Source organism: Sciurus vulgaris (assembly GCF_902686455.1).
Source record: "Sciurus vulgaris genome assembly, chromosome: 7".
Taxonomy (NCBI): domain Eukaryota; kingdom Metazoa; phylum Chordata; class Mammalia; order Rodentia; family Sciuridae; genus Sciurus; species Sciurus vulgaris.
The window spans coordinates 32,095,982-32,113,617 of record NC_136467.1 but is presented as its reverse complement, the minus strand read 5'-3'; the positions used below and the strand labels follow the sequence as shown (position 1 = coordinate 32,113,617).

Below are 17,636 nucleotides of genomic sequence, written 5' to 3'. Positions count from 1 at the left end.
ATTTGTCTCTAAACATGCATCTATAATTTCAGCTAATTAATTATGGGATTGCAAATGTATAAGAATATTTAGTGATGACTACTCTAGAGTAAGAACATTTACATTTAAACTTGAAATTGACTACTAAAAAGATTGAAAAACCCTCTGAAATCAGACCTTGAGGGTCACAAATCATTAAGTACATATATTTACTGAACTAAAACAGACCTGGTACACTAAAATGCAGAAGTCATACAGTGCAGCTCTAATTTGGCTTAATGGTCAGAAACCAGCACAGGCATTGAAGATTACTCATGTACACTCAGCAGGTGTCCAGACAATGAACTCTTATACTGTTCCTGTTCTCAGGGGACAACATGACTGTTTTAAATACAGCAGACTGGTTGCTGAGTTGCAACACCCCCTCTTCTGCAACAAGTATGGGAGACGATGGTACACTGCATGTGTTTGGGTGTGTGGATTTGCCCCTCTGATTTGCTGTCTGTTGCTCTTTTTATGTTTGCCCCTCTTCTCTGTGTTCAGTATGTTAAAAAAAAGGGGGAGAGTGAATATGCCTTTTAGTTATTTATGGGTAACAGTGAGCTATTATTTTCTTATCACCTGATATTCTAATATTACATTCCTTAGGTCGGCGGGGTTTTTCTTACTGTTATTTTTCATAATTTGCACCAGCAGATGCATACATGGACAGCCCATGGTTTTCTCATGATTTATCAGTTTATTATATGGTTAATTTGACCCAGCAACAGGCATGTTGATCAGATCAGCTGAAGGAGTGAATATATATAAAAACTTAGTTACCTAATAACCCATAGATTTTCATGGTTTGAATTAAATTCTTAAAGTGGCAAAATGATATTAGCTACTTTGCAGACTTCATAAATATTCCAAAGTCAATAGTCAAATGCGTTATCACTTTAAAAAGTTTCAGTGATGAGACTATACATTTAAAATTATAAGGTAATAATTTTTTTGAAATGTTTTCATCTATAGATATTTATATTCATACACACAAATTTTTCCCATATCAAATATTAAGATATTACCAAAATTTAAATATTTAAACCATCCCACTACTGCAGAAATGCCCATTTTAGGCTTAAAACATAAAAGCTAATGCTTATTGGAAAGCTGAATCAAAAATGAGTACTCACAATAGGCACAGTTTGGCTGGACTTGCTCTGTCTCAGATCAGATTAAAACATATGACCATCGTATAAAGATCCCTCTTCTACATGCATTGTTTATAATTTTATGTTTTCATTTCAAAGATTTTTAAATTTCACACTTGAAATACACTTTTCATACTTAAAAATATGCTGCCAGGATTCAGTTTTTCTTAATTCTTACTCAGGAGTGTCTTTTGGAAAAGGGCAAGACAGTAAATGTGTTTGGCTTTGTAGAGCACAGTCTCTGTTTCTCTCTCAGCTCTACACTGTAGTGCAAAAGTAGCTATAAACAGGGGGAAAATGAATGGGCATGGCCGTGTTCCAAGAAGCTTTTATTTATGAATCCTAAAATTTAAATTTCATGTAATTTTCTTGGATATAATCTCATTTTGTTAAACTTTTATCTTTTTTTTTTTTTTTTTTTTTTTTGGTGGGGTGGGTACTGCAGATTGAACCCAGGGGCGTTTAACCCCTTTTTTTGTATTTTATTTAGAGACAGAGTCTTGCTTAGGGCCTCACTAAGCTGCTGAGGCTGGCTTTGAACTCCAAATACCCTTGCCTCAGTCTCCTGAGCTGCTGGGATTACAGGCATGTGCCACCACACCCAGCTCATTTTGCTATTTTTTTAAAACAAGTATAATGTAAAACAAAAACAAAACAAAACAAAAAAACCCATTCATACCTCACTGACTATTCTGAAGTAATGTTAATGTATTTCAAACATTACAATAATGAATAATTGGAGTGAATACTTAGTAATTTTCATCTCACCTCAAGCAGAAACATTTTTCTAAATATAAGCCATCAAGTTTTCCTGATTCTTAGGGTTAATGTTATATGGCCATGTGGAAGGAAAGGGACTTATGTGTCAGGGGCATCGTGGTTCTGGATCTCAGCACTACTGTTACTGTCTATGTCACCTTCAACAAGTTACTTAAGCTGAGTTTCAGTTCCTTCCTGTGAAAACGGGGTACTATAATACATGATGGCAAAGCTTTTTGTCATTGGATAATGTATACAAATTGCTTAGCAATAAATGCTGGCACAATTTTCTTCCCATAATTAATAATTCCATAATAAATAGGCAACAGTTTTTTTTAAGGAAAATAAAAACCTGCATTGTATTTAAAGAACATTAAATATTTGGTCAGATAAATATTTTCTTTGCATAGAGAAATGTAAAAACTGGGCCAAAAAAAGCAAACTTAGTAACAAAATGTTATGCATTCTTCAATTATTGGTGATGTAGTCTTGATGGTATACTGATATTAGAAATTTTAAGGAATTTTATTGGATTTTTAATGACAAGTTTTATGTCACACACCACACATTGGTTATATAATCTCTTCCACGGAGAATAAACTTTTATTTTTTAATTCAAAGTTTTATTGTTGGACTTAATCACTTTGTAAAATTATCCCAATAAAACAAAAGGTAAAAGCTAAACAATAATTTAATGCCTTTTCAAGATCTTTCCATTAACTTTGAGAATAATTTTAGTTATGTAGTTTTGATACCTATAAATAGCATTACCTTAAGATCCTACATTGGTATTGCTTAAATATGTTGCTTTATTTCTTAAAGTAATTTAAGATGTTTTGTTGCTTTAGTCCTAACTACATCATTGTATCTGCAGATTTATATTTTAAAATAAAAGCAACCATGCCTTAGCAAACAAATGATTGGGCAGGCTTTGTGAGCCATACAAGCTTAGCCATGATGTTGCACAAAAGGTGCCAGAGTGATTTACTAGCTATAACTGACACATGTCGATAATCACATGATCTGGATTTTAAACAGTAAAAAAAGGAAAATCTGATTACTTATATGTTTATATACAAAATATAGGTTTATGTGTATATATCTTTTTTTTTTTTTAAACTATTTGACTATGTGAATAGCACCCAAATTACAAATAGCCAGGGAGGGATCTGACAATGCAAGTATTTCTTAATATGACAGTTCAGTGCAAAGTTATTTTATCCCACGTTTCATGAACCATCACTCACTCATTTTGAGCATATAGAACAATAAAGCCTTAGGATTCTTCAAACTAAGACACTAAAATCTGATTTCTGCTTTTGAAATCAAAGCATTTGATGTGCGAGTTTTAATTTTGTTGCAAAATAATGGTGTTTATATCCTATACCAGGTTTTTGTTTCTATTTCATAGTATGTAATGATTTTGGAAGCTGTCCTGAAAATAAGTAAAATGTCCTGTTTAAACTCTATATTAATTTGAGAAAAACAAGATAACAGTTTTAAAATGCATCTGAATATTTTAATGAATAGTCACTGAATGAGGAGTTTTTCACAGGTTTTAGGAAAACAGTAAAAAAAAAAAAAAAACCTAGATTTGTTTTACTAATGAACATGTTTCTAATAGTGCCTTGCACATATATAATTTTAAAAAATTTTCTGCTATTAGAAACATTATAGTATATCTAATTTAAATTGTACAAACAAAAACAAGACAAAAGTAAACAGAACATTTCAAATATATTTGGAACTTTAGTGAAAATAACTTCCATTTTTCAAGCTTTATCTATAATTATTACATAATGTGTACTTTGTAACTAGTTACCTGTTGTATGCATATCAATATAACCCTTCTTTGTACTCTAATATCTTTTTAATAACTCATCATAAATAAAAGTACTGACTTCACTTCTTGGAGTTTTCTATTGTTGAAAAACTCAAATTATTTACTATTACCTAATATTACTCCCTTTCTTTAAAAAATAAAAGCAAATTATCTTTGCAACTAATTTGGAGCTTAGGAGATGCGTGTTAATGCCTGCTTAATGTGAAAATGGTGTTTACCTGAACAGCATAATTTATTTGTTTCCCCTTTTCTCTTTTGTTCTTCCATTACCAGCATAAGAAAAATAATTTTACATTAGCATCTTTTTCCTCCACATGTTAGCAGCCATTGACTTGTTACCTTAAAATCCCTCCATTTTTGTACCCTGGACACATCTTGATATTTATGGATCTGCATGTAGTTGCTAGGGATGCCTCTTCTCAGTAAAATGAACCATCTTTGTCTATCTTCAAATAAATACAGACCTTTATAATTTTAATGAAAGATATTACCGATATTATGAATGAGATAAAAATATCTCACCTTCTTCTTTGTCTTTTTATGGTGATTTTTCTGAAGGCTTTTGACCACCTGAAGTTTTTAAGTTGAGGAAATTGATAATCAAAACCAGTACTAAATTTTTTAAGTCAAGTCTCCAAGTTGCAATTCAAGGTAACAAAATGAATCTTGGGGTCTGACTCCTCCACCAGTTTCAGCAGACTCACCTCACATTCTGCTCCATTTCCCAACACACAAGTGAAGTAGGTTCTCATTGGGAGTATAACAAATCTATTTTACAAGCTCTGTTTATAGGTACAAATGTGTAAATAGGAACTTGGCCACAGTTAGTTCAGAAGTCCTAAGAAACTCTTATGGTAGTTTTTCTGAAGGCTTTGGACTATGTTTTGTCATAAATGTTCAGAAGGAAAATGTGGACAAACACAGAGCTTAGCCTTTACACCCACCTAGGTGATTCTCTGGATTGTCTTTATGCCGATGAAAGGAATTCCCAAGTAGTTGGTACTTCCTAAAAGGCAAATGATTTAGTGACTGGATTCTGCAAATGCACCACCTGATCTCAAATTCTAGCTCTTACTAGCAATATGACTGTGGACCACATTTAATCTTTGTGTGCCTCAGTTTCCTCATCTGAAGAATGCAGATATTACTATTGTCTGTTGACTGTTGTGGAGAGTAAATAAATTAATTCCTGTAAAGCACAGGAAGAGAATCTGGAATATATCAAGCACCTTTTAATTGTGTAGTCCTGTTATCTACTTTTTTCTTCCTTGTTATCTTTTAAAATATGTCATGAGGAAGAAATGAAAAACACACATTAATAGCCTATTTCAGTATTTTGCAGCTTTCATTTTAAATAAAGCATTCCTAATTTCTCTCTATATAAGGTAACCATATTCTTATTTTACTCTGAACCTTCATGAAGAACCTCTCAAGAACATAAACAAGCCATTTCTCCGGCCTGAAGACAGCCAGTTCTGGTGGAAAGATTATGGATGTTAAAGATAAATTCCTGAATTCAGATCTTATTCTAAATTCCTAAATTCAGATTCTTTCTTCTGTGATGGAACTGGTACAGATTCCTCAGCCACCTAAATTCTAATTTCTTTGTGTATGAAATGGATAGAGTGACATATCTGTTAGGTTGTTTTAAGGATTAGCTAAATATATATGGTCTAACATATAGCAAACTCAAACAAAAAATAATGTTGTATTAATTAGTAATTTAGTAGTGGTAAGCACAATTGCTAATTAAGTATAATGTAATGTGAACAACTGCAAATTATTACCCATGTAGTAATCACTCACTCATTGTTTATCATTACACAAATAATAAGATATTTGTTATCATATTGTTGTTGCTATTGAAAGATAGGTCAACCTCAAATTCTCCTTTGGCTAGGATAAGTAATCTATTTTTTATTTCCTCTTTCCAAACTGAACAATTCACCTCTGACTCTCCCAGCAAATTATCATGTCATTTTTCAATCATGGATACTAAGTTAACTCCAGAACTCACTGAGGATCTGTTTAAGTCTGTTCACATGGAAGGCACATAATCATTTCTGCATGTTGTTTCATCAATCAATTGCTTTCCTAATAAAGTAACATTACTGACATGGATGTGCTGTGTGACCCTGCTGTTCTCTTTTGGCATATTTAGTCATGGTTGGCTAGTCTTCAGCTTTCTTCTTTATAATTTTCTGCTTGCTTCTAAGTTATACAACTGCACCATTTCATTTTTGACCAGGAAACACACGAAGTAATAAGTAGAAAATAAGTTTGTTTGTTCCCTTACTGCTGTGATATATGTAAATAGAGCTTTGTAACCAAGAGAAAATATGGTGTGACCAAATGGGTAGAGGCTTTATCACTGCCCCACGTGCTGTGTCTCATAATGGCAATAATGTGCACCAGGCTTCATTGCTCCCACAGAGGATTTTGCCCAAATATACCATCTCAAAGTAGAAATAACATATTACAAGAGTTTTCCAAAGATATACTTGCTGCTGTCAAAGTCACCTCTTCTCTGCTTAGCTCTATAACACTTTAAAAATTATTACAGCATTAATATAAAAAACCCAACACTTGAAGACTCCTTGGTCTTTTTTACATTGAAAAATTTATTGAGTGTCTCATTTATCACCCATCAATGAATGGGCTCATGGTTTCGGAATTTGCATATGCCTCCATTGTACTCTAATGCAATATTTTTTATTTTTAAACATCTTCTTGGGAAGAATATAATATGAGCTAGTAAATCCCTTTGTTATGATTTGGATTAAATGTGCTGGAGACTGACTGGTTTCTTCTGTCTGTTGACTCTATCAGAGTGTGCTTAAGTGAATTAAAAATGCAAATATATGTACTGCTGTTTCCCTTTTCAAGGTTGACTGCCTTTAAAAGCCAGGCTCTGAGAACCAGCTTAGTCAGAGGATTCTAGAATAAATCCTCCATAAATGCATGCCCACTTAGAAGCTAAATTAACAAAACTTTCCTCGTCAACTTCTCAAGTTTTCTCTTGCATGCCCATGGTAGCTAGTGAGATCAGTCGTAGAACAGTCAGGGTCTTTTATATACATTTAGAAGTAAAACTCACATGTACTTATTCTTCTACGTAGTGTCTCTTCTTGCAGTCAAAACAGAGCCCTTGAACAGCAGTGAAACCACAAGCACGACTGGAGATGGAGCGCTTGACACTTTTACGGGGTCAGGTAAAGCCTTTAGCTCGTGTGTCCTTACGTCCACACTGTGGTCCATGCACAGCCTCCTCTTTGTGGAGAGCAGCATGAACATCAAAGCTCTTAGTACTTGAATCTAAAAGTTAGCAACAAATTCACTTCTTTTGAGATTCATTCTAAAACTATGTTTTTTGAAAAATTGTAGTCAGAATCATTTTGCCAGCTTTTCAGTTGAGAGTGAAACAATCCCATGATTTTCTCATTAGAGATAAGCAGTGCTGGCTTCCTTCATCATGATTTTATACCGTGCTTAATTAATTTAATAATTAGGTCATAACAGCAGACTTTGTTCCTTCAACTCACCCACTTAAATTACATTAAAAACTGCCTTCTGTCCCCCATCTTAGATGTAAAACTATCCATTTGATTCCTTCTAAATAACCTTGTTTCCTCTCTGGGTTTAAAAAAGCCCTCCCGTGCAAGCAGCTGAGTGACAAGTATTAAAGGTTAATGGGCTTCGGGGGACACATGCTGGTTGCATTAGAACCCAGACTCATGGAGCAATTCTGTGCTTCAAAGAGAACAACCTTGTGTCTTTAAACATCAATCCCTTTTGAATAGAAATATCTGATAACTCCCAGCTGAGCACAAAGGGCACGAAATAAGTTGATTTAGTAAAAGTTTTTTTTTTTTTTTTTTAAGTTACAGTATTTTGGTTGGCTTATTTTCTGGCAAAAGGATTAAAGAAAAAAAGCTCAGAAGGAATGTGTATATCAGAAAGATGAAAATTAAACCTAGAAGAGCAGTTATGGCAATTAAATCTTGGTTCCATTATCTGTTTAAGTGTATTTCACATTTATCCGTGTTCTCATGTGCAAGGATTTTATGTGGGCATGCCCTATGTAAAAAGGGTTGAGATACGTCTTTGAGTATGATGTCATTGTAGCTGGTGTTTCATTTTTACAGTTGTGGATGACCCAGCTTTCTTAGTTCATACAATTGGAAGTAGTTGTCACATATTGACATAAATACTAGTACTCCAAACAGAAATAGTGAGTAGTAGATGAACTTTGCATAGAAACTCATCTATGCTAATCCATATCCTTTCTGGCAATTCACCTGCCTCTCAGAAGATAAATAGGTACTAACTTACCCTGTTGTTCTGTATTGCTCACTTACTTTGACTTTGTAAACTTTCTGCAAAGAAAATGTATACAAATGTATTTTTAAGAAAAGAAATTATTAAGTGATTGCTGTCATACTTCAAGGGCATACAATTTCCTTAAAAGTTGAATGAGAGAACTATAGAATGATAGTTCCAGAAGGAGCGTCAGAGCTCTCCGATCCATTTTACCAACAAGAACACCAAGGTGCACAGAGAAGTCAAAGATAACTTTGACCCCATGATCAAGGCTTCCACAACTGGTACAAATGAGTCTAGAACTGGGTAGTGATAGTCCTTAGGTCCTTTCAATAGTACTCTATTGGAAAATGTAAAAATATACAAAGAAACATGTGTAAACAATCATTCTGTTTGAAATCCACTGATATTTTCTTTACACATATTTTCCCAGTTTTCTTTTCAAACCTTTCTAGGGCTTTGCAGTCTAATAAAGTAGCCATTTGCCATATGTAGCCATTTAAATTTAAATTAAGTAAAATTTGGTAAAATAAAACATTCACACAAGCCACATTTCAAATGTTTAATGGATGCCTGTGGCTAGTGGCTACCATATTGGACAACTCATATATAGAGCATGTTCAACACTAGGAAGTTCCACTCACAACAGTGATCCAGGACAGGGGTTCTCAATGGCAGCACTATTAAAATTGGGGGCTAATTCTTAATTTTGATGGATCTGTACTGTGCATGGTAACATGCTCAGCAGTGTCCATGCATATGCTCCAAATGCAAGTAGCACCATTAGTTATAACACCGAAAAAATAACTCCAGACATTTAAAATTCTCCTGGCAAATTCCTCTCCACTTCCCATCCCATTGAGAGTCACTGATCTAAACTATCCTAATAATAAGAGTAAAATCCTAAAATTGCTTGCCTCTGGAAAACTGATAATAGACATTAAAATTTTTAAACATTACTTTTCAGGATATTTTAAAGACAGTTCTGTTTCCTTTTGTTTGCAGAAATGGTGGAGTATACTGATTTGAGTGCTTTGGGTAATGCTCGGGGTTAATTAAATGACAATTAGGGATAAAGAGAAGGTCTTCCCCATTTGCACAGGGTGTCCCACAGGTTTTTTCTGGAAATCAGGCTGCCTTGGCAGGAACAATCTTTATTCTGATCAGCATAATCACAACTCACTTGAATCCAATTTTCCTGTTGTTTTCTGTCATCTGCAAGTTTATGTTAGTATAAAATGTATAAATTTTAATAAGGAAGCATAAACTCTCCAATTCTTGTTCTTTAAAAGGCCTCTTAGTTTTCTGGGCCAAAAGTTGTATCTTTTATTTATAAATGAACATATAGACATTAGTGTGAAATTTCAATTGACCCTTTATACATTGTTCGGTACATTATTCTAATGATGTCTACATTCGTTCATTAGAGAGGAAAATCATCCTATATATTCAGAATTGTGTTTATGTATAAATAAATAAATATATATATATGTTTTGGCTGAAATATAGAATTTTGCTCTTTGTTGTATTTAAGAAAAACTGCTATAGTGAATGTTTCTTTCATTATTCTGTGTCTTTTTGAAAAGCCTTCTACTTTTCAATCTTGAGAATGACTAGTTAATATGTATGGCCAAAGTCTTGAGTGTACCAAAATGAAGTTCCTTTAAAAAAGAGACAAAACAACCTGGAATTAAGTCTTATTTAACTATGTTTCTAAAAAAAAAAAATTTACTATAGTGAATTAATAAATTAGAGTGAAAACACTATTATTATATAATGTACATTTAGTACCCATGTGGTGTAGTACAAAGTCTATTCTCATTGAATTGATTTGAACATTTTAAATATTCTTTTATGTTTTTAATTATTAAGAAAAAATTAATGGCTTATCAGTGAATTTATTTCCAATATACATATATAGAAAATTCACTTAAATTTTGATTCCCAAAAATGTTTAGAATATGATACCTCAGTCATATTCGATTGTTTTCAAAATTGATTCCTAATATTCATGGAAATGTGTTTATTGTACTATTGCTATGAAAACTATTCTTTCCTTACTCTGAACTTACAGGCAAAATAGCATTCTAAACATCTTACATTCTGTATGTTTATGAAGCAATAGATCACAAAGGTACTTAATAACATTTGGATATAGAAGTATATCGAATTTCATAAACCAGTTAGCCACTTAAACCTATTTGTCACTTTTACAATTCTAAAAGTTTAGCTCCAGAATTATTATGAACAACTTAGGAAGGTCATAGTACTTTGAAGTATAACTATGATTGATTAGACTAAACTAATTCCAGGGCTGTGTTGTGTACTACTTTAATCTTTTTGAAAAGTGAATGAACAGCAGATGGCCTAATAAAGACACTCTGTGTGCTTGCCCAGTAAGGATTGGCTCTGAAGGGGCTGGCTCAACACTTTAGAACCCATATATTTGCAATACATCTGTCTTAGTCAAGGCAGATGGCTAAAGGAAAGAGAAACTTCCAAACTTTTGGATATATTCCAGTCTGTGGTACATATTTGGATGAAATGTTAATAGAACCTGACTTTTACTTTTAAGTTCTTCTCAGAAAAGTATTATCTCTGATAGTTCTAAATATAACTGTAAATATGATTGCTACTTCATTTTGTGATTATGCTTAATAGAAAGTGTTACATCATCCCTCATGCTTGCTCTGTATATTCAAGATATTCCTAGAATACTTTGGTCTCTGCATTTTTAACGACTCCTCAGATTAGTAAAATGAAAGAAAATAGAAAACACTAGCATGTTTACAATTAGAAATGATGCTTGAAACATCAAATTTTTCTTAAATATTATTTTAGTTGGAATAAAATCTAGAGGCAATATATTGCTATCATATTTGGAGTTTAAAATGTAAAGTTTTCAATTTAAAATTTTACTTTTGCACCATGAAAGCTTAATTATTCTGTAATCAAAGATACTTATTCGTAGCATATCAATACTTAAGAGCACATAGCTGACTTGAGAAAATGGATGAGTAATAGAATGATTTGAGAGAGGAATATTTATTTCATGCTCTTAGAACAAAATTCAAAGCAGTTTAACTTTGAAAAGTGTTTAGGGAGCTGTTACTTTGTAGGAACTGGATTTTAGAAAATGAATGAATTTTTAGAAACATATTTAACATGACAGTTTCTTTAAATTGGCTGTGTATCTTCTAGTGGAATGCATTTATGAAGCAATTTTTTTGTGCACTGGTTTGTTTTGTCTTACAGTAATCACAAGCAGTGGCTACAGCCCTAGATCAGCACATCAGTACTCCCCACAGCTCTATCCTTCCAAGTAAGTGGTCAGTAGATGCAGCTTTGTTAGAACCATTTTCCAGATTTACATTTATTAATTTGTATTCACACAATATATCAACTTTAAATTGGCATTTCTGTATATACATGTAATATAGGCAGCTGGATGGATATTTGGATAGATTAGACATAAACCATTCTATGCAAATTGGAAATAGAGACATCACTTTTATCTGGCTAATGCCCTTCATTCTGGGTATTCGTGTAGTTTGAGCAAAACATCAGACTCAAACCAGAAGATGCTATTTTTTTTTAATGAAAATTTTAAAATGCTGCATAGCTTAAAGAAAATATAAAGAATACACATTTTACCCAAACATCAACACTTCATAATTCATTCCATCATTGGAGTATTTTTATTGGATTTTGAGTTACAATAAACATACTCTGGAAAATATGTTTATCTTTGTTTTTATAACTACTATGGTCACCATACTGAGGACAATGGTAGATATTTCAAGTTTAACTCTATTGGGTGTATATTTGAATTTGTTTGAGATCAACCTGATATGCCTAGATTTTGGATTCCTGAACAAACATAATATGTTTTTATAATATAAAATATAATGTGTTTTTTTCCTACAACATCAAGAATATCCTTAAGTGTAAGCTGGGGTCTGGATCTCCAATTGAGAACATTCTGTAAAATGTGACATGATAAAAGGAATGGCATTCAATTTCTTTTCAGGAAGGCTCCTCCTTCTCCTCCTCCTCCTCCTCCTCCTCCTCCTCCTCCTCCTCCTCCTCCTCCTTTTTGTTCTAACTGATTTCCCATTTGGGTAGTGAATTCTCAGAAGAGCTTTTAAATAGACTTTTGTAATCACTGTATAGCATCAGGTCACTCATGGTGAGTGTAAATCTACTTGTGAGCATATTGATTAACTGGCCTGTGCTCCCTTTTCCTCATCTACATATTAATTGGAGAACTATTTAGATGTAGCAAGACTTTAGATATAGCATCTAAGCTAAACTTCTTATTTGACAGATGAGATAGTCTTAAGGAGTTTAAATCATTTTTCCAAGGTGATTGCTTTGTAGCAGAGCCTGGGCTCCTGACATTCAAACTCTTATTCGCTCCTATATTGTTAAAATTATGTTGTGAATAGAGAGGAGGTTTACTTCCTAGATGTTATAGGGTTTCACTGAATCTAAGCTGTCTGAATTAATGTGCAGTCTTTGTTGCCACAGTAATGCTATTTTTCTGATATTTAGGCCCTATCCACACATTCTTTCTACACCAGCAGCTCAAACTATGTCTGCCTACGCAGGCCAGACTCAGTATTCGGGGATGCAGCAGCCAGCCGTCTACACAGCCTACTCACAGACAGGACAGCCCTACAGCCTGCCCACCTACGGTATTTCACATCTTATATCTTCTCCTTCTTCAACTATAAGTGGGTAATCCTGCGGGCTGGTACTTTTATACTCTAATGTTAAGTTACAGCTCAGAAGGAAGATCATCTTACTAATCCAATGGTTTGCATGTGCATTTTTGAAACAGATTTGGGTGTGATGTTGCCAGCCATCAAGACGGAGAGTGGACTTTCCCAAACTCAGTCCCCATTACAGAGTGGCTGCCTCAGTTACAGCCCAGGGTTTTCTACCCCACAGCCAGGCCAGACACCGTATTCTTACCAAATGCCAGGTAAGTAGCCACACATGGAGCATGCTATGTGAGAACCAATTCTCTGAATGAGACTCTTTGGCTTCAAACTTCGAAGTGTTCAGTCCTGAAAACAGTTTTAAATTTAACCACCACTCACACAATTTCTTTAAAAAAAAAAGACAAACTATGAGGCAGAAACATTATGGAAATATTTGAATGTACATAGAGAAACATGACTCACACTGAATGTAAATACTTAAGTTTAAGCTGTATAACATTGGCAGGAAACAGAGTCCAAGCAAAGCAAACTTCAAGCCAGCCACCAGGTCAGGCAGGCGCTTGTTTGGTGTCTAACTTAAGTGAGCAATTTAAAAGATTCATAGTGCAAACTAGTATTTTCTTTTCAATACTCCTTAAGAATGTAATGCAATTTTGATTGTATAAAAATAAATCAGCACTTTTCTAAGGTCCACTTTACATTGAGTGATTGGGAATTTTTGTTCATTCCTTAAATACACCCTATTTTTTATATCTTCTTTGCATTTTTTTATTGTAAACAAATAGGATACATGTTGATTCTCTGTACATGGAGTAGAGGCATACCATTTGTGTAATCATAAATTTACATAGGGTAATGTTGTTTGATTTATTCTGTTATTTTTTCCTATCCCCACACCCCTCCCCACCACTTTTGCCTCTATGCAGTCCTTCCTACCTCCATTCTTGCCCCCCTCCCGCCCCCCATTATGTCACCCTACCTATTGATATTATAGTTCTTAATAAGACTATTTATATAATTTGCAAAACCCCCCATCATAATACATATAGGACTTTTTTTTTTTTTTTTTTTTTTTTTTTGCTTTTGGCTCCTATTAAAAGTCGTGTTTGATCTTTATATAATAATTGCAGAAAGTATTTTAGTGACATGGTAAAAATATTAAAAGTTAGTTCCTATCCATCATTTTGTCTATAGTGTTGGTCATAAACTTGGGACTATATTCACATGTTTGAACCAACTGATATTGACACTTTAGGCAATTGACTGAAATGAAATCATTACTTAGACATTTCTGGTCAGAATAGCAGAAATCTTTCCATCCAGAATATTAGGTGGAAACATTTTTGCGTATACACTGCTGCTGCAATGAGCCACAAGCATCGTGGAGAGTGTGACAAAACATAGAGACATCTTCAGTTTTCCCCCATTTAGACTATTCAGGCCAAGTCAATTGCATTGATTACATACTATATTGCTAGTCAAAACACGTTGATAAAACAGGTCTTCCACTGCCTGAATAGTTTTTTATTTTATTCCTTGATAAGTACAATCCACAAGAACATATTTAAAAAGAAATTATCTGTAATTAATACTTCTCTTGTTTTGGACCCAACTCAAAAACTAATTGAATAAGTTCTTACAGTTCTATGAACCATTTTTTGACTGAATCCTAATTCACTCCTCTCATTGTTCTAAAGGGAGACATAAGAGAACAAAAAGACAGGTTGTTGCAAGCATCAGTTCTAAGTGGGTTTTGTATTTTTACTTCCTAGTAATCTTACCCAGTGTTTAGCTCCATTAGTTTCAGTATGCAAATGGGGTGGAAATAGTTTGAAAGATCCACAATTCTCCATCTTTCTGGTATTTTATTCTTCGAGTACCCCTGCTCTTTCAGACACCTGCCTCCTTGAATGCCAGCTTCATCCTGGTGATACTGTGCCTACATTCTCCTGTTTAGCCCAACACACCCACTCGGCAAGTCTGCCAGCCACCATGAGCTGGCTAGAGCTGAGCACATTTTCCTTTTAAGTCTCCCAATTTCAAATTTCACTGACTTCAAGACAGAATTCAAATCATGTTTCTCTTTCTGAATTCTGCAAAATGAAATATTTTTATCATTTTACAAGGAAAGTTTCTTTGGAGTCTATATAGAAATTTCATTTCTAATTTATACATAATGCTTGTTGTCTTTATGGGGTACCATGTGATATTTTAATATGTCTATCGTTATATAATGTTGAAACCAGAACATATAAAGCTTTCTCTTCAAACATTTATCATTTCTTTGCAATGAAAACCTTCAGAATCCTTTTTTTCCCAGCTTTTCTGGAAGATATAGCATATTATTACCTACTCTCCAGTATTTACTAGTGTGCAATAGCCACCAGAACTTTTTTCTCCTATTGACCAACCCCCCCACCCTTCACTCTTCTCTTCAGCCTCTGGTAACCACTATTCCATTCTCAATTTATATGAAATCAACCCTTCTGGATTCTACACATGAATGGGGTCACATGACATTTGCCTTTCTTTGCCTGACTGATTTCACTTAATATTCTCCAATTCCATCTGTGTTGTCACAAATGACAGAATTTCATCCTTTCTTTTAATGACTGAATTAGTATGAAAGTTTTTTAAATGAAATTTGTTCTTCATCTCTAGGTTCTAGTTTTGCACCATCATCTACTATTTATGCAAATAATTCAGTTTCCAATTCAACGAATTTCAGTGGTTCACAACAGGTATAGTAGCTTTTTATATTTGTTTTTTTTTTATCTATTTAAGTTTCTATATAAGTGTACATCCTCTGTAAATAATATTTCTTTATTTAAAATTGATACACCCTCTCAGGACAGTAAAAAATTACTTATCCAGAATTCTTGGGATATGTGTTATTCCGGCCATTTTAGATTTCTTGGTTATTAAATATGTACCCTGTAGTTGCAGTCTTTTCTCATTTAAAAAAAATATATCGAATACTTTTATCTTAAACTATCCTAAACACAATTTTATTTCTCTTAATAAAACGTTATCATTATGAATATTAATTAGTAAATCAAACTATGATCAATCACAGGATTATGCTATAGACTAAAACCTTTCCAGTCCTAAAAAGTAACTCTAGTTATTAAATAAAATGCCTCCAGAACTAATGTTGGATTTTTTAAATTATTTTTTAACTATTTAATTCTATGATTTCTTTCAATAAATGTTTGGTTCCTGTCTTCCAATACTAGCCATAAATTTTGCTTTGGTCACTGAGCCTACCTGAGCAGTCCTCTGCCTCCTCCTAATCATGCTTTCCTATCCTAATGTTTTTGTGAGTTTTAAAAATCTAGCTGTTGGAATGACATGCAGAGCAAGAGTGCATGTTCCTGAGGTAGCGACTTGGCACAGAGATGAACTTGTGATCTGTGCTGACACTTCAGAATCTATTGTCCTTATTTTATGATTCTCAACCATGCCCAGAGTAGTTGAGACTGAAGGGTAGCTGGTTTCTGGTCAGACAAGGCACTATTTTACTTCAGCATAGTGGCCAAAATTTCATGTATTTTAAAATATAAGTTACTGCACAAGCATTTGGTTTTTGCATTTACTGAAGGAATTCTATTAATTGCCTTTTTTGTGGTTTTATTAACACAACAAAAGGCCAGAAGGAAGCTGGCATTCATTAGAAAGTATGGTATCTTAAATCACTAACCATCAGGTACTGCATATTTTTTTTTTAAAAAAGCTGAGAATTTTTGATCCTTTATTTATAGATACAGCAGACATTTATTAAGCTCCTGCTTTACATTATATTTTTGACTAAGCAGTAAAGGCTCAAACTAGTTAGTCTTCATCTTCAACAAATCCTACCATTATGTACAACTATAATACACCAATAAAAGTATGGAAAAAATAGTTCAGTCTGTTTCATGCTCTCTGAAAGACACAGTCTTCCTGAAAAAACAGACATGAAATAATTTGGATAGAGGGTGGAGTATAATAAATATAATAATAGAAATATACACTAGACAGAATGGTAGTACAATTGAAAGATCACTCTACTTGGTAGGATTTAAAAATATGTATAAAGAAGAATATTTATTTGAAAAGTTTTAATCATAAAACAGATCCAATTCTATCTGACCATTAAGTAGAGTGGATCTTGTGTAAATTATAGTTTATGTTTTGGATCATGGGCTGAGTACCACTTATTCTTTCAGCAGATACTGAGTGTCTGTCATGTATTAGGAACAGGTGTGAACACTAGGGGTCAGTGGTGCAGTGGCTGCGCTGTATCAAACCTTATCCTTACCTCATGGAATTTGCAGCATGCAGACAGTAAACCAATGGAAACACAAATAAATAGGTCCAGAATTAAAAAGCATGAAGGAGAGAACAAGATCCCACTGAAAATATTAGCAGGAAAAGACTTTTGAGTAAGGCTTGGTAGAAGCCTTCTCTGTGAGAAACACACTTGGGCCAAGGCTTCTGAGGGCCAGATGATGAGTGAGTGCACCAGTGTTTCAGGCAAAGAAAGCAGAAAGGATGAGACCGCTAGGGGTGGAAGACTCCATGTGTCATTGAATTCCAGGACTGGAGTTTAGTCAGGGCTAAAGGGAAGGTGGAGACACCAGTTTTTGAAGAGGTAGACATAGGCCTCTCACATAAGGCCACAAGGGTTTCAGTAAGGCCTTTAGATCCTATTTCAAGTCCAGTAGGAAGCTATTAAATGATCCTAAGAAGGAGAACATCATTATGTAATTTATGGTTTGTGTACTCTGGCTTCTAAGTCTTTGGAGAAAGTAAAAAATGGAAACAGAAGTTAAA

The 17,636-nt window shown here is 33.8% G+C and overlaps 1 protein-coding gene across 1 annotated transcript in view; it reads left to right on the top strand.

Annotated features, from left to right (window-relative positions):
* EYA4 (EYA transcriptional coactivator and phosphatase 4) overlaps nt 1–17,636 on the top strand; it is a 260,960-nt gene that overhangs the window by 198,247 nt on the left and 45,077 nt on the right. The window contains 6 exon segments of the mRNA XM_079147113.1: nt 349–417; nt 6,894–6,986; nt 11,350–11,416; nt 12,649–12,791; nt 12,938–13,081; nt 15,483–15,562. Coding sequence (XP_079003239.1) covers nt 349–417; nt 6,894–6,986; nt 11,350–11,416; nt 12,649–12,791; nt 12,938–13,081; nt 15,483–15,562 — 596 coding nt within the window.